The sequence below is a fragment of the Mustela erminea genome, chromosome 3, assembly GCF_009829155.1.
Source record: "Mustela erminea isolate mMusErm1 chromosome 3, mMusErm1.Pri, whole genome shotgun sequence".
NCBI classification, from domain to species: Eukaryota; Metazoa; Chordata; class Mammalia; order Carnivora; family Mustelidae; genus Mustela; species Mustela erminea.
This window is the reverse complement of record NC_045616.1, coordinates 134909237-134932578: the sequence shown is the minus strand read 5'-3', so window position 1 is coordinate 134932578 and position 23342 is coordinate 134909237. Positions and strand designations below refer to the sequence as shown.

The 23342-nt window shown below is 36.1% G+C and overlaps 1 protein-coding gene across 1 annotated transcript in view; it reads left to right on the top strand.

Moving 5' to 3' along the window:
- The window catches only part of WDR70 (WD repeat domain 70), a 304933-nt gene that overhangs the window by 168526 nt on the left and 113065 nt on the right, over positions 1-23342 (top strand). Inside the window, exon 10 of the mRNA XM_032337571.1 lies at positions 21797-21971. Coding sequence (XP_032193462.1) covers positions 21797-21971 — 175 coding nt within the window. The remainder of the gene's footprint in view (positions 1-21796; positions 21972-23342) is intronic.

The following is a 23342-nucleotide window of genomic DNA, read 5'->3' as shown; positions in this document are numbered from 1 at the left end:
TCATTCAAAGCCATTGTTTCCTTGTTGATTTCCTGTTAGGTGACCCGTCCATTTATGTAAGTGGGGTCTTAAAGTCCCCTACTATTACTGTATTACTATCAATTAGTTGCTTTATGTTTGTTATTAACTATTTAATGTATTTGGACACTTTTATGTTGCATGCATAAGTATTTATAATTATTATATCTTCTTGTTGGATTGTCCTCTTTGTTATTATAAAGTGTCCTTCTTTGTCTCTTTACCATTTTTGTTTTGAAGTCTGTTTTGTCCGATATAGCTATTGCTTGCATCTTTCTTTTGGCATCAATTTGCATGATAGGTGTTTCTCCATCCCCTCACTTTCTGTCTGTTGTTTTTAGGTCTGAAATGAGTGCCTCGTAGGTAGCATATGGACGGCTTGCGGGTTTTTTTGGTCTTTTTTTTTTTTTTTTAATCCATTTTGTCACCCTATGTCTTTGGAGTGCTTAGTCCATTTAAATTCAAAGTAATTATTAATAGATATGTATTTAGTGTCATTTTATTGTTTGTTTTGTGGTTGTTTCTGATGAGTGTCTCAGATTATTTGTCTTTCCCTCTTTCATGACTTCCTGATGTAATTCTTTAGTAATATATTTTGATTTCTTTTTATTCTTACATATTTATTAATTATTTTTGATATATGGTTACCATTAGGTTTATATATAACATCTGCAAATAGTAGACTTTATTAAATTGTTTGTCATTTATGTTTGAACCCATTCTTTACTTCTCCCTGTTCAGTTTTTATTTGTCTGGAGAACTTTTTATTTCTCCTTCTATTCTGATAGCCTTGGTGGACAGAGTATTTTTGGTTGCAGATTTTTCCCATCTAGTACTTTGAATATATCATGCCACTTTCTTCCTACTTGAAGAGTTTCTGCTGAAAAATTTCCTGCTAGCCTTGTGGGTTTTCCCTAGTAAGTTACTGTCTTCTCTTTTTTCTTGCTGCTTTTAAGATTTTTTTTTCTTTTTCACTGTTTTTTGTTAATTTAACTTAAATATGTCTTGGTGAGGGTCCACTTTTGTTGATTTTGATGGGAATTCTTTGTGCCTCTTTGATGTGGATATCTGCTTCCTTCCACAGATTACAGAAGTTTTCTGCTGTTATTTCTTCAAATAAGTCTTCTGCCTCCTTCTTCTTTTGGGACTCCAAAATACGAATGTCATTGTATGATGGAATCACTGAGTTTTCAAAGTCTGTTCTTGTTTTTAATAATTTTATTTCTCTTCTTTGTCCTGGTTGATTACTTTCCATTACTCTGTCTTTTAGATCAATAATTCATTCCTCTGTTTGTTTCATCCTGTTGTTCTTTCCATCTAGGTTCTTTCTTACTTCATTTATTGAATCTTTTGTCTCTGCTATGTCATTCCTATCTCTGTGTTAAAGGTCTCTTTCATGTCTTTCACTCTTTTCTCAAATCCAGTGAGTACCCTTAAGATCTTTACTTTAAATTCTCTATCAGGCATGTTACTTATATCTGTTTTGCTTAGATCTCTTTCCAGGGCCTCATGCTATTTTTTCATTTGGGATAAATTTCTCTGTCTTCTCATTTTGTTTAAGCCTCTGTGCCTGTTTCTCTGTGTTAGGAAAGTCAGCTGTGTCTCTTTTTGTGTGGGTGATGCCCTTATGAAAGTCCTGTAGTGCTCTTCCTGTGTTGTCTGCTATTCCCCAGGGTCTGATGCTTCCGAGAATGCCCCAGTGTGTGCTGTGTGTGCTCTGCTGTTTTGTCCTGGCCACTTTATCCTTTAGGCCGGGTGTCTGTAGAGACTGTCTTTGCCTTTTGTGGACAGTATTTGGTCCCTGGCTTGAATGTGACGTGTTTTTACTAGGTGTGGTGCTCTGACTGTTTGTGAAATGAAACCTGTTGCTACCTCCATAAGAACTAAAGCTCCAGAACACTAGTACTTGGGGCTTGTCTTCTGGAGGAGGAGGAAGCCCACCACACTGGGACTGAGGCAAGCGTTACTGGGAGGGGTGGTTCCACAGGAGTATGGGGGCAGGTTTTGGTGTAAGCAAGTTAAATAGCAAATGTCAGCACCAATCTGATTCTTGCAGGTGCCCCTGTGCTTATGTTGAGGATCAGGGGAGGGAAATGACCCGTTCCTTTGTTCTCAGAGGCATCTCCATGCATGCTGCCTCTCTGGAACATGCTCTGAGAGAGCAAAGAACCTCCCATTGTATGGCCCAGGTACTCTTCAGATCACTGTTTCCACACTGCATGTTCCTAGGCTTTTTGCCTGCCTTTTCCTCAAGAGCAGTCCTAGTACCCTCTGAGCTCTCCTAGAGCCAAGCATGCTAACCTTTAAAACTCCAGGCTTTAAGCCCCATTGGTTGCAAGAACTCATGAAATTTGGGCTCTCTTTCTTTCCAAGCCAATTGCTATGGGGATTTGTGTTCACTATGTGCACTGCTTTGTCCTCGTTTGTTTCCTGCCCTTCTCCATGCCTGTGACTCCTTCCCCACTGCAGTGGCCACCATCTGGTTCTCTCTCCAATTCCTTCTCTGCACTTCCTACCTTCTTTGGTGTGGCCTCTTCTCTACCTTTATTTGTGGTGTCTGTTCTTCCAGTCTTCTTGTCACTTTTTGGTATATTTAGGATGATTTGGTGGTTATCTAGTTGTATTCATGGGACAAGGCAAGCCTAGAGTCCTACTTCTACTCTGCTGCCATCTTCCCCATCCTGTGTGTGTTTTTTAAATTTAATGATTTAGATAAAACATTTTGCGGAACTAAAGGCTATAAATTCAGTAAATTTATTTGAACTCATTTGCACTGCATAGCTCTTAGTGCTAGCAACACAAAGTTGTATAGAACTGGACTTTGTCCTCACAGAGTTCACAGTCTAATGTTGGTGAGAAAAATGTGCAGTATAAACACATAGGACATGTTTTATACAAGAAGTGTAACAGACTCAATCCTGTAGATACATAAAAAAATGATAAATTAAGCCTGGAGAAGTGAGGAGATGCTCCTACAGGTGGACCCTGACCTGAATCTGACCTATGTCTCTTCCACATATTGTATTTTCATTTAAATATCATATTTGAAGTTCTAATTTTCTTGTAGAGTCTTAACCCTGATTGGCTATTAAATTGTTTCTCTACTTCCTAGTGTGTTTCTCCTAATTCTTTGTCCCTTGAAGGCATACCACAAAGAGATATTGAAATGAAGGAACAAATGCATTAGTGTGTGTGACTAGGATAACAGCTTCACAAGGAAGTGGATGTTTGTTTTATTCAGTGCTGTATTTCTAGCACTTATAGCATTACTTGGCCTATCTTTTTGATTAACTGGAAGGAAAAGAAAAGAAATGAAGGAAAATTTTAAATATATTCACTTCTGAAAGAGGAAAGAAAAGAAAATGGACAAAAAATATCTAACTCTGACGACAATTTTGGAAAAATTAAATTTAGAGTAGTCAGAGATTTGATTATTGTCTGAAGGAAATTTGAATTTCAGTGTATTAACTTTTATGCATTATGGTGCATAATCCAACATGGTATCGTTTTCTTTCTTACAGCTTTCAATAGATTGGGCACCCACAATGGAATTTTTATTATAGACAGCAGCTTTCACAAACAAGAAGCCCATCAAACATATTTAAGTACATTTTTCTTTAGAATATCATCTCTACTTTCTCTTCATTGTATCTTCTCTTCTGTATTTCCTTAACACACCACTTAAATTTCGCTGTCTTAAGAATGTCCGATAATGTACTTAAAAATTATTGGATTTTATTCTTTTATAGATTCTTTAGAGGTCATAATTTTCTTATTGTAAAAACATTTGCATCTGAAAAATTAGTATCTTTTCTGTCGTTTGCCCAAGACAATATAGAACTTTTTAATGGTATATGGAATTAAAGTCTCAGTCGGAATTCAGATAATCTGGATATCAACATGTGTAACAGTGAAACTGCCTTATAATTTTATCTATTTAACAAATTCACTAAATTTTTTTGTTTTTTACTGCCCTGTTTTAAATTTTCCACTCACCACATGTGCATCAAATTAAGATAGTTTATTTAGACACTGTATTGCCAAGCAGTTATGGAAAGCTTCTTTGGCTTACATTTTGAATTTTTTCCTCCTTTGTCTTTGGCCAACGCTCAGCCCCTTTGGTGTCTCATCTGCTTACCACACGACAGCTATGGCACATTTCCATTCATCTGGGTCAGAAAATAAAGAGACCTTTAAGTCAGCCTGAGTATTACCTGCCATTGCTGTGGGTTTGGTAAAGCTAAAACCAGGAAACTTGTTTTTGTTTTTCCCAGAAATAGATGCAATTTATCCCATTTCTGTGAATTTGTACCTTCTTTTTGGAATATCCCTCATTGAATTCTAGAAGCTATTTAACTTTCAGAACACATAAGTATTCACCTCAAAGGAATAGCATATTGCTCTACTCCCCCATGACTTTGTCACTTTTTGTGTTAAACTCTCTTCGTCATTGCAGGGACTTGTTTTACTTTTTGACTGATGACTCTTGGTTCAGCTTTCCTTTGAGAGTCTAAACTAATATGGGGCAGGTTCTACTTTTGGAAGTCCAAAGAATTAAATTTTTCTTCTGACTTGGTAGCCAGTATACCCATGAATTAGGCAAAGTGAAATTTTTTTTTTTAACCAAAGTTATCACCAGTTCAAAAACAAGCACTATTTATTTTTTCTGCTGGTTTGTGAATTTGTTTATTTTTATGGATCTTATCTCATTACAAAAAAGAATTTGAAGAAACTCAAAATAGTAATAGTAACACAACATTATAAAAAAATGCAATATGCAGGGCATGGGAAAATTAAGGTGAAGGGATAAAGCTAGTTCACAAAAGATTATTAGTAGAAGGTTTTTGTCCCTAGTAGGCAAAGTTAGGTTGTAGATTCAGCTCTAAACTTGCTAGTGGCCAGAGCAAAGATGTGAACATGCTCAGTTAAAAGAGTCCCAGAATACCCAAGATGAAAATTTAGAGCTTTTCCTTTCAAGAGTGTGTAAAAGATAATTGTTTCCCAGAGATCCTTCTATAAAGGACAATGGTTGATATATATAGATAACACCCTTATACTAAATACTGTCATAAATTTATAATAATTGGTCATATACTGTGTACAAGACACTGCACTGAGTGCTTTTTATGTATATTTTGTCATTCAATTCCTTAAAATAACTTTGTGAAGTATTATTTTCGGATTGGGAAGCTGAAGTTCTGACAGGTTAAGTGACTTGTACAGGAGCACATAGTAAGTGAGGAGAGAGGATTTAAAAATAGGCAAATCTGACTTCATTGTCCTCACTCTTAATCATTTTTCTCTACTGTATTCCTGTTACTATTTTTTGTTGCACCTGACAGTATAAGTCACGCACCAAGAAATGTAATTCCGGAGAAGACATCCTAAGAGAGGGTCAAAGAAATGCAGTCTAAAAATACTGTCAGCTCTCTGAAGGTTTTGCTTGGGCCAGTGTAAATTTTAGATTACCTAGAGCTGCATTCTTAACCTTTGTTGTATCTCTTTGATGGTCTAGGAGGCAACTACAGACATTTTCTGCAAAAAGACAAGTAAATACTCTTTCAGGCAACTCAGTACCTTTCCCTTCCCTACTCCCCTCAAAAAAGAAAAAAAAAAACCTCAAAGCATTATCTGTATATCTATATCTGTATATCTAAAGTTGGGCAGCAGAGAGTCCAAGGCAATAAACTGATATTTCACTACAGGAGATAATTTCTTTCTTTCTTCAAGATTTTATTTATTTTGTTTGAGAGAGGGAGAGACCACAGATGCATGAACAGGAGGAGGGGCAGAAGGAGAGGTAGACTTCCCATAGATCAGGGAGCCCATTGTAGGGCTCTATCCCACCGCTTAACTAACTGAGCCACCCAGGCGCTCCATGAAAGGAGATATTTCATTAGATTCCAGGTCTTGGATCTCACAGTACTTTAGACAACTCCTGGGGATGTACGAAGTTTATGAAAACTTTTGTTTATTTAAATGTACTAAAGCAGTATCTGCCTTATAGGATATTTAACCTTTGATGGTCTTTTCAATTATAGGATGGGTCATTTTTACAGTTGTATTCTGGTCCTCATTTCTCCTAGAGTAAATTTAAGCTTTGTGTTGACAAGTAATTAACTGTAGTAGTAGGTGAAAGTCAAACAATGAAATCAAACCTTTTAATTTAATTTTTTTTTTTTTTGAGAGAGAGAGAGAGAGAGAGAGGAAGCACATGTAGGCAGGTGGGGGAGGGAGGGGCAGAGGGAGAGAGAGAGAATCTTAAGCAAGAAATGTCCAGTACAGAGCCCAACATGTGGCTCAGTCTAACTACCCTGAGATCATGACCTGAGCTGAAATTAAGAGTTAGACACTTAACCGATTGAGCCATCCAGGCATCCCTAACCTTTTAATGTTTTACAGAGACATGTAATGAGTGTTTTGGAAAGCTAGGCTAACAGTATTTTTTTTTTTTTTTCAAAGTTGCTATATCAGACATCAAGCCATAGAACCCTGGAATATTCTATTTACTTAATAGTGTCTGGTCCAATTTTATACAGTAGTTATTCAACCAGAAGTCTACACACAGTTTTCCTCTAGCACCTCTATAAGGTTGACCTGGATTGGAATCCTAACTCTTTCAGTGACTGTGTGATCATGGTCAAATCACACAACTTTTCACACCTTATGCATGAAATGAGAATGATAAAGGGATCTACTTCAATGTTGAGTTTATTTATTTATTTATTTATTAAAAATTTATTTATTTGTTTGGCAGACAGAGATCACAAGTAGGCAGAGAGGCAGGCAGAGAGAGAGGAAGGGAAGTAGGCTCCCCGCCGAGCAGAGAGCCCAATGTGGAGCTCCGTCCCAGGACTCTGGGATCATGACCGGAGCTGAAGGCAGAGGCTTTAACCCACTGAGTCTTCCAGGCGCCCCCAATGTTGAGTTTAAAATGAGATAAAAAGCCCTTAGCATAGTGGGCTGGTATAATATAAACAGAATTCGTGTTTAGCTTTTATGAGTATCATTATATGTAGTGGTAATGATGTAGACAGGGAACATCTCTTTACTTTGTCTCTTTATGTAGCCATAAAGGCTGGAGAGCATTTGGAGAGTTGACAGAGTTTCAGCCTCTGCTTTCAGCATGGGCTGTCCTTCTATACAGCACTTCTTGACCATTTTCTCGCAATTGTTTCTCTTGTTTCTGAAGGGAAAATGCTATATGGGTGGTTTCCCCTGCTCTGTTGATCCCAGTAGTTCATAGCCTCTGTGCAAGGTTTTAAACTGTGTGGTGAGTTTTAAAAACTTTTCCTGGTTCACCTTGTTTATTTCCCCGTTTGAACTCTGTGTATTGGATGCTGCTGATTCTTCTACATGCTGTTCCTTCTCCTCTACACACAGAAAATTTTATCCCACTAAAGGTATTTTTTAAGTGTCTGGCAGAGCTTATTGAGGAGGAAAATGCCTGGCTTATGAACAAATGTGCCATAGGCCTTGGTGAGGATGGATGGAAAAGTGAGGGTTGGGGCACAGAAGCAATTAAAATAAATGGAATTCTTTACCCTTCTATGCTTTGAAAATGTTTTCTCATTGATTCTCTTCATTGGAAGAGAAAAGTTGGAATTTATCTTGTTAAATAGTACTCTATTTCTGTAACATACTTTACAATAACGAGACTTCCAAATCACTGCTTGTTCATAAAGGATGCAAAATACAGAAAATAGCTTTATTTTGAATTAGTTTTATAGATACGGAAACTTGACAGTATTCTTTCTTAAGCAAAAGTATTTCTTGCACCATCAGTATCAGTCCAAAACTGTTGTGACCTTACCCTTTGTTCATGGGTTCTTGTAGACCAGTCTATGAAACATGAGTTGGCAGTAGATTATTCTGCTTATCTGAATATTGACCTGAATTATTACTAATCTTTCTATGCTTTAGTTTTGCTCTCCAAAATACAGATTATAATAATAGCTTCTTCATAATAGAGTTGTGAAGATTAGATGATGAAGTACTTACAACGGTGCTTACTTCATTCGAAGCATGTAAATGTGAGCTATCATGGTTATTAGTCCAAATTCAGCTTTTATTCATATTATTAGTTCAGTGTTCTAAATTATCAGACACTTTTTGGCATTTGTAATTTCTGGAAATAATCCTCCAAGTACAAGAGTTCTGTTACAGATTGTTTGTTAGAACTATTTTAAAGGTTCACTATTTTTAGTGTAAACTCCTAAAGTAACATTGACTTCACTACTTAGCTCTACAACTTGATTAAGCATTGTTTAACTTTTCAGGCAGGAAAGAAACCATTCTCTTTCAAAAGAAGAATATTTATCTCATTTTCAAATTTGCACTGAATCACTCTTTGGCACATAAAATCTTATCTTTAGAATCTGTTTTGCAGATGTGCAGTCTGCTGCTTTCAGACTTGGTTGGTTGAGTGAATACTTTGTGTGTGTATTGTATTTCAGAGGCATTTTTTAAAATAAGCAGTAATGAATGTAATCATGAAGAAGAATGGCTTCATTTTTCAGTGGGTTGTTGGAAAGCCTGCTTCCACCTGCTAATGTCCAGAGAGAAGTTGGTCCAGAAATACTATTGTGCCCTGGCAGTACTTGGGTAAAGGGTGGGTGGAGGCAGATTTCTGTAGAATTTGTCATATCTGCTTTATCCTGGGCTGGCTACCACATCTCGTTATTTCTCCTCTTCCTCCCTATCTCTCCACCTCCACCCATTGCATTCTGTCTTGCTAGTGTCAGACAGGAGGTAGTAATTATTTCTTACCATAAATTAAAAACAGTCATCTGTAAATATAGACACATTTCATTTTTCTTCACATTTTAAGGCCAAATCTACATGTGATTTCTTTTTGTAATGCTTGTTGTAAGAGTGATTGATTACTGGGCTAGCACTGAATGACTTGCTTTATGCCTCAGGTGGGGTCATTGTGAATTTTCTGCTTCCGAATCAAGTACATAGAAATGCAATCGGAAAGTTGAATTCTTCTGTCTATTCTCAGTGCCCTCTTTAAGAGAGTTGGTATCCATCAGTGACCTCTTTAAGTTCATTTCCAGTTGGTCAGAAATATATACTATTAGGAACACTGGATCTTTACTTACATAATTTCATTTTTTGGTATCTTCTTCAGTTCCCCATTTTTGTTAATAATGGTATCATTCTCCATTGTTCGGGAAATTTGTCAGCAACAGTGTCTTCATTCCTCCTTGACTCTATACTTTGCAGCCACGGATCAGCCCTGTTATTAGAGAACCAGTCCAGGCCGACTTTGGGGCACCATGCTTGCCCAGAAGGAGAGTTCCAGCGGCCTGCATGGTCCTAAACCCCTTATTGGTGTTGACCCCTTACTGGTGTTTGCTGTCTAGTCTTCCCATCCTCATCTCTAGATACGTGTGCAGTCCTCCCTCCCTTCCCAACTTCACCCTCAAACACACACTGCCACTATAATCAGACCGTGAACCATTCCTTTCAAGGCCTTCGCTCGTGGTATTTCTTCTGCCATAAATTCCTTCTCTCAAATCTACCCTACAACCCCTTCTCATTTAGGAGCCAAATCAAATGATGTATTGTCCCCTCAGCCTCTCTTCCTCAGTGCTATTTCTTTTTATCCTGGCCAGGTTTTATCGATTCTTTTTTTTTTTCAAAGATTTTATTTATTTATTTATTTATTTCACAGACAGAGATTACAAGTAGGCAGAGAGGCAGGCAGAGAGAGGAGGAAGCAGGCTTCCTGCTGAGCAGACAGCCTGATGCGGGGCTCGATCCCATGACCCTGGGATCATTACCTGAGCCGAAGGCAGAGGCTTTAACCCACTGAGCCACCCAGGCGCCCCGGTTTTATTGATTCTTACCTGTATTTAAATAACATTTTCCGTAGGAGCACTCTTCACCAGCTGTTTTTCCCTTATCATCCCCACGCCTAATTTCCATTGCATTCTGACTGCCCCCATCATTTTACCGAAATTGCTCCTGCAGACCTCATCTATGACCTTTACCTGTTAATTCTAGTGGAGGCTTTTCACTCCTTCTTTTACTCAGTATCTCTGGAATTGACACTCTTGATCCTACCTTTCTTTTGAACTCTCTCCTTCAGCTTTTCTAATACCATCCTCTTCTGCCTCTCTTACTTTCTTGTCTCCTGCTTCATGTCTTCCTTTTTGCTGCCTGTTGCCTCAGAATCTGTTTCATGGGAGTCTGCCTGCTCCCACACTTGTATCTCTGTTTACATTCTAATGACTCCTGATTGTGATCCCTTCACATGCCCTGTACAAGATTCTCCACCTGGCTGTCACAGAAGTATTTCAACTTTATCTTGCTCTTACATCCTTTAATATTATTTTCTGTTTTATACCACACCTTCCACAACTCTGCCTCACTGAATGAGTGCACACCCCCCAGCCCTCTTCAGAGTTTTCCTTTACACCTTCTACACCCCTTGCCTTAGCTCAGGCCTTGATCATCTCTCACCTGGGCTACCCTGGACTACCCAGGCAAGCAGCCTTGCCCACTGCCGCACGAGTAGTTTTCTAAAACACAGATGTGGTTGAATAACTTAACTCACTCCTCTGTTTAGTGGCTTCAGAGTTTCCTAGACCATAAAGCCCCTAATCCCAGTGTGTCTTACAGGATACCCTTTATAATCTTGTGATTACCAGTGCCTGTGACAGTCTCATCTTCCACTTAAGCCCACTGGGCACCTCATCCTTTTGTCAAAGCAAACTACCTGTTGTTCCTAGAATAACTGTGCTTCTGCGAGCCACCTTATCTTTGTATTTTCTGTGCCAGCTATTAGGATCCCCTGTCCATCCACCCAAATTTCAGAAATTTCACTTGCAGAATCTCAACTCTTCCCAACAAACATACCTTTGTGGAATCTTTTCCAGATCTTTCCAGTTGAGCTCCTCTTTCTTTTCTCTGGGTAGTGCTTCATGAGTTTTTCTCTTCCGTTAAGTAATTTGGCTTATAAGATTATGGAGTAAATTTTAACTAATAAGAAATATTGGTATATATTTTAAATTGAAAGTCTCTTAATTCCATCTGGTCAACTTTCTCCTCTGAGTTTTCTTAGAGTGGTCTTCAGGCATGTTTATTGATGATTATTTTAGAATTTTTTTTTAAGATTTTATTTATTTATTTGAGAGAGAGACAGTGAGAGAGAACATGAGCGAGGAGAGAGAAGTAGACTCCCGGTGGAGCTGGGAGCCCGATGCAGGACTCGATCCCAGGACTCCAGGATCATGACCTGAGCCGAAGGCAGGTGTCCAACCAACTGAGCCACCCAGGCGTCCCTCATTTTAGGAATTTATTGAGACTTTTAGCTATACTGATTCTAGATGAAACTAGAAGAGGGTGGGGAAATGATTTTTAATATATTTATAGAGTTGTGCAACCATAAGAACAGTCCAATTTATAACATCTTAATTACCCTAAAAAGAAGTTATGTTTGGTCATTCCCTTTTCCTATCTCTAGCCCTAGGCAACCACTAATCTGCTTTCAGATAAATGGAGTCATGTAATATTTGACCTATGGTATCTAGCTTCTTTCATTTGGTATAATGTGTTTTAGGTTCGTCCATATTATAGTATGTAGTGGGTTGAATCGTAGCCCCCCCTCCACCCCCCAGACAAAGATGTTTCTATGTCAAATTACTAGAACCTGTGAATGTTACTTTGCTTGGAAGAGGGATCTTCAGAGATGTAATTGTTAAGGATCTTGAGATGAGATCATCCTGATTATTCAGGTGGGCCTTAAATCTAATGACAGGTATCTTTATGAGACAGAAAAGTAGAAGACAGGCAGAGGGGAAGATCATGTAAAGATAAAGGGAGAGATTGGAGCAGTGTGGTTGTGAGTGAAGAGGACCAATGCTCATAGACCTGAGAAGCTGGAAGAGGCAAGGAAGACTTGTCCTCTAGAGCTTCCAGAAGGAGTGGACTACTGGTTTTCAAAAAGAATAAATTTTTGTTGTTTTAAGTCACCCAGTGTGTAATTTGTTATGGTAGTCTCAGGAATGTCAAATTAGTATGTGTCAATACTTTGTTACTTTTTATTGGTAAGTAGTTTTCCGTTGTATTTCACATTTTACTTATCCTTTCATCAATTGGTGGACATTGGGTTTCCAGTTTTTGGCTGTTAAGAATATTGCTTCTATGAACATTCATGTTAAAGTTGTTGCATGGGGTATGTTTTCAGTTCTCTTGCATGGATATATAGGAGTGGAATTGCTGAGTCATGTGGTAAATCTATGTTCAGTATTTTACACAACTGCCAAATTGTTTTCTGAATAGGTTTTACCATTTTACACTCCTACCAGCGATGTATGAGGATTCCAGTTTCTTTCCTTTCTCACCAACACTTATTATCTATCTTTTTGATTATAGCTCACTAGTGGGTATAAATTGGTATCTCATTGTGATTTTGATTTGTATTTCCTTAATGTCAAACATCTTGTCATGTGCTTATTGGGTGTTTGTATATATTCTTTTTTAAAAATTTATTTATTTATTTATTTATTTGTTTGTTTATTTATTTGACACAGAGAGAGAGAGAACACAAGCAGGGGCAGTGGCAGGCAGGCAGACAGAGGGAGAGGGAGAAGCAGGCTCCCTGACGAGCAAGGAGCTTGATGTGGGGCTCGATTTCAGAACCCTGGGATCGTGACCTGAGTCGAAGGCAGCCACTTAACTGACTGAGCCGCTCAGGCGCCTCCGTATATATTCTTTAGTGAAATATGTATTCATGTCTTTGCCTATTTAAAAAGTTTATCACTTTTCTCTTTATTGAATTGTAAAAGTTCTTTAAATATTCTAGATCCTTGTCCCTTGTCAGGTATATGATTTATAAATACTTTTTCCAAATCTGTGACTTAGCTTCAAACCTTCTTCATAGTATCTGTTGACGCACATACATTTTTAATGCCATCCAGCTTATCTTTTTTCCTTTTATTATTTGTGCTTTTGATGTAGTATCTAAGAAATCATTTTTAATCTAATATCATGTTTTAAGAGTTTTAAATTCATGTCTGTGATCTATTTTGAACTAATTTCTGTATGATCTGAAGTAAAGGTCCACATTCACCTTTTTGATTATGGATATCCAGTTGCCTCAGCAGCATTTTTTGAAAAGACTTTTTCAAAACAGTTCTTTTTCCCTGAATTGTTTTGGCATCTTTGTTGCAAATCAATTGGCCATAAATATAAGTTTACAAGTGGTTATTTAATTTATTGTGGCATTTATCCCTTAGTCTACACCAAATATATTTCTTCTGAATGCAATTGTATTCTTATTGCAGTTGCTGTGTGTGTATGTGAATTATGTGTGTTTGCGAAGATTATTGTGGGTTTATATAGAAGCTAGAACATTTTTCCTATTTCTAGAATTTCAGTGCTTTCATTTTTGGGCATTTTTGAAAAGAAGGTCATTCTTGTTGACTTTGCCAAGAGAGCCAGCAAGTTTCATGCTTTTACATCACTCGAGTTGCTTGTGTAGTCTTTCGAGAAAAATTAAATGAAGATCTCTTAAGTGATTTCCATGCAAAATTAATGCTTCCCTTGACTTCTGCCAAATGCTGTGATACATTTATGTAGTCAATGCCAGAAAGTTCAGAACTTGTATCTGGAAAGAACTAAAAATTTTAAGACAGAAAGCATTTGTGCCTGGGGCAATGTAATGACCCCACCTGTGTCTTTTTCTTGTCTCCTGGGTGTTTTCGTTGTATGTCTAGAAAGGCCTTGGCAGGTCCTTCTTCTATTTTAAAATCTTTTTTATGAAGCACAGTTTTAATTTTACAAGACCAGATCTCACTCCAAGTTTTAAAATATGTGTTCTTCACCATAAAATGTTTAGACAGATACCTAATGGCCTAGCACTTTAGCATCCATCTTTTTTTTTTTAAGGCATAGATTCAGAGAATCAGAGCCATAAAACCACAGTGTAATTAGTTACTATCAGATGCTGTGTAAATTATGTTTCACACCTCTATCTGCTAGGTTAACTGCTTTTTTTCCCTTTCTGCTCAATCTGTTAATATACCACTGAAACAAATGGAACATACTTAGTTGTTAGTTTTATTAGCTTTAATATTTTATTTATAGTCTAAGAGGAAGAGCAGAAAGGAACCTGATATTTATTGAGTGCCTACTGTGTTCCAAGTACTGTCCCAGACACGTTTACATCCCTGATCTCATTTAAGTCTCTTATTGTTGGTATTATTATCCCAGTTTTTAGTGATGAAGAACTTGAAATGAGCCAGATAATGATAATGATATTTTTTACTTGTGTGGGGCCTTTTATATCAAATTTTAAAGTAGTATCTGACTTTTGGAGATGTCCAGTTATTAAAAAAAGAGAAATCATCATAGTTTATCTCTACTGTTGTCAAGCCAAGGGTAGAAAGAAGAGACACATGAGGTTTCTCAACTATGGGAAGCATAGTGAATGGAGATAAGATACAAGTAAGCTATACAGAATACATTCAGTAGGGAATAAGGTTTTATAATTCTCAGGTATAAATGGTGCTGGAACAATTGGGATATCTATCTATCTATCTACATATCTCTATCTATCTATCTATCTATCTACCTACCTATCTATATATTTATATATGTAAATGAACTTCAGCTTTGTACCAGATATAAAAACTAATCTAGATAGATCATAGACCCGGTTGTAAAACTTTGAAGTATAAAATTTCTAGAAGAAGAGGCACCTGGGTGGCTCAGTATATTAAGTATCCAACTCTTGGTTTCTATTCAAGTCATGATCCCTGGGTCCTGGGATTGAGTCCCACGTTGGGCTCTCTGCTCAGCCTGTGTCACCCTTTCCTTCTGCCTGCTTGTGTTCTATTTCTCTATAAATAAATAAAATCTCTTAAAAAATAAATATTAAACAGGGCATGTATTGCATGGAGCACTGGGTGTTAATACGCAAACAGTGAATCTTGGAACACTACATCAAAAACTAATGACATACTCTATGGTGACATAATGTAATAAAAATAAATAAATAAACAAATAAGTAAATAAAATTTCTAGAAGAAAACAGGAGAATTTCTATGACCTTGGATAAGCGAAGATTTCTTTAATATGTTATAATAAAATTTGATAAAAAGGACTTTATCAAAATCTAAAGCATCTGCTATTTGAAAGAGTATTTAAAAAATTGGGGCACCTGGGTGGCTCAGTCATTAAGCTTCTGCCTTCAACTCAGGTCATGATCTCAGGGTTCTGGGATTGAGTCTGAAATCAGGCTCTCTGCTCAGTGGGGAGTCTGCTTCTCCCTCTGCCCCACCTCCTGCTCATGCTCGCTCTCCTCTCTCTCCAATAAATAAATAAGTAAAGTCTTAAAAAAATTAAAAAGGCAAGCCATAGACTTGGAATATATTTGCTAAACACATATCTGGTAAAGAACTTGCATATGTAATATCTAAAGGACTCTCAAAATTCAATAATAAGGAAATAAACAACAAAAGTTTTCAATGGGCAAAAAATTTGAAGACACACATCACCAAAGAAGAGAAATGGATTGACCCCGAACATTATTAATCATAAAGGAAATGTAAATTAAAATCAAAACACCAAAACCTACCTGTTAGAATGATTTTCAAAAAAACCCCAACTGATCATATTTTTGAGGGGGTAGTTAGAACTCTCATATACTGCTAGTGGAAATGCAAAATGAAATAGCTACTTTGGAAAAGTTTTGCAGTTTCTTTTACAGTTAAACATTTACTTGCCATATTATCAATAATCCCCTTTCTACGTAGATGAAGAGAGATGAAAGAAACATATTTCAAGAGATATGAAAACTTATTTTCATTAAAACAAAGAAACAATAAAAAATTATATACATGAATGTTTATAGTGGATTTATTCATAATCACCTCAAATTGGAAACAACCCAATAACCTTTATTTGGTAAGTGGATAAACAAAATGTAGTATATCCATATGTGGAATGTTACTCATTAGCAAAAAGGAATGGACTAATGAGACATTATAAAACGCAAATACATTATGCTGAGTTAAAGAAGCCAGACTCAGAAGCTACATGCAGTATTATTCCCATTATGCAATAGTGGAAAAGTCATAACTCTAGGGATACAAAACAGGTCAGTGGTTGCCAGGGGTTAAAGAGGGGTAGTTTACAAAGAGGCAATACAAAGAAAACTTTTTGGAGTGATATAACTATGCATTTCTCAAAACTCACAGAACTGTACTTTTAAACAGATGAATTTCATTGTATGTTATTCCCCAATAAACTTTCCTTCCTTCCTCCCTTCTTTCCTTCCTTCCTTCCTCTCTTTCTCTCCCCCGCTCTTTTTCTTTCTATTTCTCTGTCATCTATCTATCACTCAGTAAGAGAAGTCTAGAGATAGATACTCCAGAGTTGGTTTATGGCTCTAGTGCCAGAGTATCTCACAACTCTGAAATTAAGTCTTCTGGCTCCACTATGTTGCTTTAAATCCTGGGATTCCAAGATGCCTTTCCATTGTCTCTGTGTGTACTGTTTCTGAACTCTTACTTGAACTTACATTTTGCTAACCAATAGTTGCTAAATTGCAGTCAGTGCAATCTTATGTCAGGCATGGGTTTGACAGCTCTTAAAACTAGGGTTTGGTAATATTAAGCAATTGAGTAAGTTCTCAAACAAAGCTTAGGTGAAAGATAAGCAGAAGTTATTTTAAAAATCCCCAAACCCTCATTTGGAATAAATCATAAATACTTGCTGAGAAATCTATCTGAAATCTATACATTTAAAAATTAATTTTATTTCGTGTATGTTGGTTATACCTCAATTAAGTTGATTTTTAAAATGCTTAGATAGGCAGTGAATTTCTTTTATTCTTTGACAAACATTTGTTGAAGATCCAGTAGGTATTGTGTTCCTGTTAGGTTTAAGAGATGGTGCAGACTCTAGGCATACAAAGATAAGAGAGAAGGAGAGCCCTTGCTCTCAAGTAGCTCTTTTTGTAGGAGTAAATGTTAATATGTGTAATTACAACTTATGTGATTGGTGTTATAATGTGGGAGTTAGAAGGTAATATGGGAACTTGGGTAGACTGAATTTCCTAATTTTGTTCTTTTTCAAAATTGTATAGACAGTCCAAGTTGTCCGCATTTTCATATAAGTTTTAGAATTACCTTATCCAGTTTCTATAAAAAAAAAACAACCCCAAAATGAAAAACAGCTCCTGCTGGATCTTGGATTGAAATTGTGTTGAATCTAAAGATTAATTAGGAGAGAATTGTAATCTTAATATTATTGACTCTTCCAACCCATGAATACAGTGTATCTTCTCATATACTTAGGTCTTTTTTCATTTCTCTCAGAAATATTTTATGGTTTTCAGTGTACAGATACTATACATCTTTTGAGATGCCATGTTTACTCATACCACTATTAATGGTATTATTTTCATAATTTCAACATTCAATTGTTGCTAGTCTATAGAAATAAAATCGATTATTTTGTATCCTGTGACCTCACTAAATTCGCTATTAGTTTTAGTAGCATTTTTGTAGATTCTTGGGATATATATATATATATATATATATATATATATATATATATATATATATTCCGATGGTCTCTCCTCTTTTAAAGATTTTATTTATTTATTTATTTGAGAGAGATTGCTGGGGGAGAAGAAGACAGAGGGGGCAAGAATCTCAAGCAGACTGTGCAATGAGTGCAGAGCCCAACATGGGGGCTCATCCTACAGCCCTGAGATCATGATCTGAGTTGAAACCAAGAGTCAGATGCTCAACTGACTGAGTCACCCAGGCACCCCAGACATGTCGTCTCTTAATAAAGACAGTTTTATTTTTTCTTCTGGTCTGTAAGCTTTGAACTTCTTTTATTCGCCTTATTGCACGGATGGCTACTCCAGTATAAAGACATGGAGAGAGTTTGATATCATTGCTTTGTTCTTAACCATAAGAGGAAAGCGTTCAGCCTTTCTTCATTAACAAGTATATTACTTGTAAGATTTTCATAGATGTCCTCAATCAGGCTGAGGAAGTTCCATCCTATTCCTAGTATGTGGAGAGTTCTTATCATGAGTCAATGTTGGATTTTTAAAAAATGTTTATTTTGCATGGATTGAGATGATCATATATCTTCTATTGTCTGTTGATGTGATGTATTAATTTTCATTTCTTTCAGTTCTTTCATTCCTGTTTTTTTTTTTTTAAGATTTTATTTATTTATTTGACAGACAGAGATCACAAGTAGGCAGAGAGGCAGGCAGAGGAGGAAGCAGGCTCCCTGCTGAGCACAGAGCCCTATGCAGGGCTCGATTCCAGGACCCTGGGATTATGACCTGAGCCGAAGGCAGAGGCTTTAATTCACTGAGCCACCCAGGTGCCCCTCATTCCTGGTTTAAATACTCTCAGTCATAGTGTATTATTATATTTATACACTGCTAGTTTGAACAATTTACTGATATTTTGTTAAGGACTTATGTTTCTGTGTTTATTAGGATATGGAACCATAGTTTTCTTTTCTTGTATTGACTTTGGTTTTGGCATCAGGATAGAGCTGGCCTTATACAATGAGGAGTGCTGGCAAGTGTTTCCTCTTCTATTTTCTGGAAGAGTTTGTATAGAGTTGGTATTATTTCTTTCTTAAATGTTTGGTAGAATTCAACAGTGAAGCTATCTAGATTTTTCTTAATGGAAAGATTTTTAACTATATATTCAGGCTTTTAATCATGAAGAATATTCCAGTTATTTATTTCTTATTGAGTGAACTTTGGTAGTTAGTGTCTTTTAAGGACATTTCTCCATTTCACCTAAATTATTAAATTTAGGTGAAATTCATGCATGGATGAATTTTAATGTTTTAATGTTGTTACACTTTATGGTGATGTCATCCTGTCTTCCTTTTCAAATATTGATATTTGATATTGTCTCCAATTTTTGCTTTTTTTCATCAAACCAGTTAGAGGTTTATTAATTTTGTTGATCTTCTTAAGGAACCAGCTTTTGGTTTCTCTGTTGTTTTTCTGTTTTCTATTTTATTCATTTGTATTCTCATTTTTATTATCTCCTTCCTTCTACCTGCTTTAGATTGAATTTTCTTTCTTTTTTTCTAGTTTCTTTTAAAAAACATTCTATGTATTTATTTGAGAGTTAGAGAGCTTGCACAAGTTGGGGAAGTGGCAGAGGGAGAGGGAGAGAGAGAGAATCTAAAGTAAGTTCTATGCCCTGTGCAGAGCAGGGCATGATCCCATGACCCTGAGATCATGACCTGAGCGGAAATCAAGAGTCAGACACTTAACTGACTGGGACACCCAGGTGCCCCTCTTTTATCTAGTTTCTTAAGGTTGAATCTTAGGTTGTTGATTCCAGCCTTTTTTTTTTTTCCTATTATATATAATTAATGCTGTATTTTCCTTCTGTTTTTTTTTGTTTGTTTGTTTGTTTTAGCTGAATACCATAAATTTTGGTATATATTTTAATATTTATTGGATTCAGAGTTTTTTCTGCTATCCTTTGTGATTTTTTTTTCTTTGACCCATGAATTATTTAGAATTCTATTTCTTAATATTTTGGAAAAGATATATTTTCAGATACATTTCTGTTACTGATTGCTTAATTTTATTTTTTGACAGTGTACATGCTTTGTGTGATTTTGGTCATTTTTAGTGTGTTAATATTTGCTTTATGACCTAGAGTATGTTCAGTGTGTACTTGAAAAGAAGGCACATTCAGTTGTAGTTGGGTGAAGTGTTAAATAAATGTCAATTAGCTCAATTATTTGGCATTGTTTTTGAGGTCTTCTGTATCCTTACTAATTTTGGAGGTGGGCAAGGAGGGGGATACTTGTTCTATCAGTCACTGAGAGAAGAGTTTATATTTATCAAATATAAATATGGGTTTGCTTTATTTAATTTTATTTCTATTAAGTTTGCTTTCCTATTTCGAACCTCTGTTATTAGTGGCATATGCATTTAGGATTGTTATGTCTTCTTGATTGATGGGCTCTTTAGCATTATGTAAGTTTGCTCTTTGTCTCTAGTTTTGTTCCTTGTTCTGAAGTCCACTTTGCAGACATTAATATGGTTGGTTACTCCAGCTTTCTTTTGATTATGTTCACCTGGCACATTTCCCCCCCTATCTTTTTACTGTTAACCTATCTAAGTCTTTATATTTAAACATTTGTGTATATTTTTAAAAAAATTCTATTTTGTTTTTATTTTTTAGAATTAATTTATTTTAGAGAGAGGGAAAGTATGCACGCACATGAGCTGGGGATAGGGGTAGAGGTGGAGGGAGAGGGACAAGCAAACTCCGCACTGAGCATGGAGCCCATCATGGGACTTGATCCCAGAACCCTGAGATCATGACCTGAGTGGAAACCAAGAGTTGGATGCTTAACTGACTGAGCCACCCAGGTGCCCCCATTTTTGTGTAATCAGCTGGGTCTTGCTTTTACCTAATCCAGTCTGACAATTTTTGCCTTTCAATTAGAGTTTTTAGATGATTTTTAATTAATGCAATGATTTATGAGACTGGATTAAACCTACCATTGTGCTCTTTGGTTTATGTTTATCCCATAGTTCTTCTTCATTATCCCTTCCTGTTTTTATTTCATTTCCATCAGAATATCTCTTCAAATAATATTCCGCCATCTCCAGTATAGTATAAAACTATACTTCTGTGTCTTCCTCCTAACCTTTGTGCTATTGTTGACATAGATTTTACTTGAACATATGCTATAAATCTTATAATACATTGTTTTACTTCAGCCATTTATCTTTCAAAGAGATTTAAACATTTTTTTAAATGTCTTTTAAATTTATCTTCATTTTTACCATTTCTGGCACTTTTCATTTCTTTGTGTAGATTCAGATTTCCATTTGCATTGTATTTGTTCTTCTTGAAGAACTTCCTTTAACATTTCTTTTAGTACATGTCTGAAGGAAATGAATTATCTCAGCTTTCATTCATCTGAAAAAGTATTTACCTTATTTTTGAAATATATTTTTGCTGCCTATAGAATATTAGATTGACTTTTTTTTTTTTTCTTTTAGAACTTTAGAGATGTTGTTCCATAGTGCTTTGGCTTGGATAGTTTCTGCCAAGAATTTGCTGAACTCATCTTTGGTTTTCTGTATTTTATGGTCCCCCCCCCCCCCATCCTGGGTCATAAGGATCTTGTTTTAGCTTTCCTTAGTGGCAGTGTTCCTTTGCCTGTGATGTGAGCAGGCGGGTACTCTGTATCTCCCCCAGTCCTAGCCTGCTGTTTTTTGTTACTAGTTGAAAACTCAGGGGCAGACAATTTTGTTTCTGCTTCTCCCCCGGAGGCATGAAATCTTTGCCTGTGCCCTAGAGGGGGACATCATTCTTTCGTGACTTATTTTTTCAGTGTGTTTTCTGGTGTGTATTATATAACAGTACATTAACATGTGTAACTAATTTAGAAATTAATGTGTGTATATAGGAGGTGTATATTCAACAGTTTTACTGATCAGAGTATATAGTCGGAGTTGTTTGGAGGCCAATGTTATAGAGGGTCAGAACTTACAACGCTGATAGATTTGAAGTAGAATTTGCTACTTGCTGTTTGATTTGAAGACAACATGATTCAGATGGTTCACTTTATTGCAGTGAGTAACTTCATTTGTAAGTGGAGAATGTTTTACAGTACACATTTTATTTTAAAAATAATTATTAGATTTATATGCTTAAGAGGTGAAGCAGTTTTTGAGCTCTTCTGAATTTTAAACTCCTTTCTTTTTTGTAAATGAAAATCTCTTTGTTGTTTTTAGGACTGTGAGGACATGGGAAGTTGAAAATCCAAGGAAGCAAAGAAGTGTGTTTAAACCACGGACGATGCAGGGTAAAAAAGTAATTCCCACCACGTGCACTTATAGTAGAGATGGAAACCTCATCGCAGCTGCCTGCCAGAATGGAAGCATACAGATCTGGGACCGAAATTTGACTGTAAGTCTAGGACATTAAAGTCCGCTTTTCTTAGAAGAAAACCACCTTATAAAGACAAACATCATGTTAAAATATTATGAAGGTCAGTTTCCTGAGTTTAGCCCTAATTTAAACTTCAGTGTTAGTTGATAAAACATTGGGACGTTGCAGTAAACAGCATTTTAGCAAACATTCCAACTCAGTATTTTCCAATGTGTATGAGATGTTGTTTTTAAAATAGAGTAGATCTTTTAGTATAAAATTTAAAAAGCATAGTGCAGTTTTATTATTTGGTGTCTCAGTGTACTTGATTTTGAAAGCGAAGGATTTGATAGTAGTGTAAAACAAGACTAAGCAGAATACTAGAAAATACCCTTTAAAAGATTTAAGAAAACCGTATGTGTAGGATGGTCCATCAGTTGTTTTGCAATTATTTTTGTAGTAATTTAAATAATATTTTGTTTTGACATTCCATGATGTTCCATTTGAATATTCGGGTTTCAGATTTCCTTTTACAGTTTTAGATCAGTATTAGAATAAATAAATTTTTGAATTGGAAGGGATCACAGAATTCTATGTAAACAATTCTGCGAAATAGTGAATATGAAAGTCTTTGGATTCTGGGAATCAAATAAACTTTAGTAAGGGTTTTGTTCTATGTAGAAATGGTACAAACAAGATTTTTTGATAAGTGGAATGATTCTATTTTAAAGTGCAAATCTACACTAATGTTGTAATAGTATTTGGTTATCTTTATTTTAATTAAAGATCCTGATAAAATGATTAATTTAGTAATTTGTTAGAATTTATTGGGGCACCTGGGTGGCTCAGTGGGTTAAAAGCCCTCTGCCTTTGGCTCCGGTTATGGTCCCAGGGTTGTGGGGTCGAGCCCCGCATCAGGCTCTCTGCTCAGTGGGGAGCCTTCTTCCCCCCACCCCCCTGCCTGCTTATGATCTCTGTCTGTCAAATAAATAAATAAAATCTTTAAAAAAAGAATTTATTAAGTAACTCTACTATATGATAGGCACTATTGTAGACACTGGGAATCCTGCAGATTATAAAAAACTCCTGCCCTTTGGAGTTTATATTCTAGTTCTAGTTTAAAAATTATAAAAATAGTCTTTCAAATAAAATTACCCATCATACATTTTACATACATCCTAGGAGACATTGTTGTCTTTTAGGCAGATGGGTTAAAATCATTTGTCTTAGAGTGAGGTAAAAAGTAATGATAGGGAAAAAAGAATCCATGTTGATAATGCTGGAAATATCTTTGGCATTTTCTGTTTGTCAGATCTTTTTATTTCTGTTTTCATCTCCATTGTAAACCCTATAAAGCTTCATAACAGCACAGAGATTTAAAAAATTCTTTGAATTGTAAACTGAGTTTTA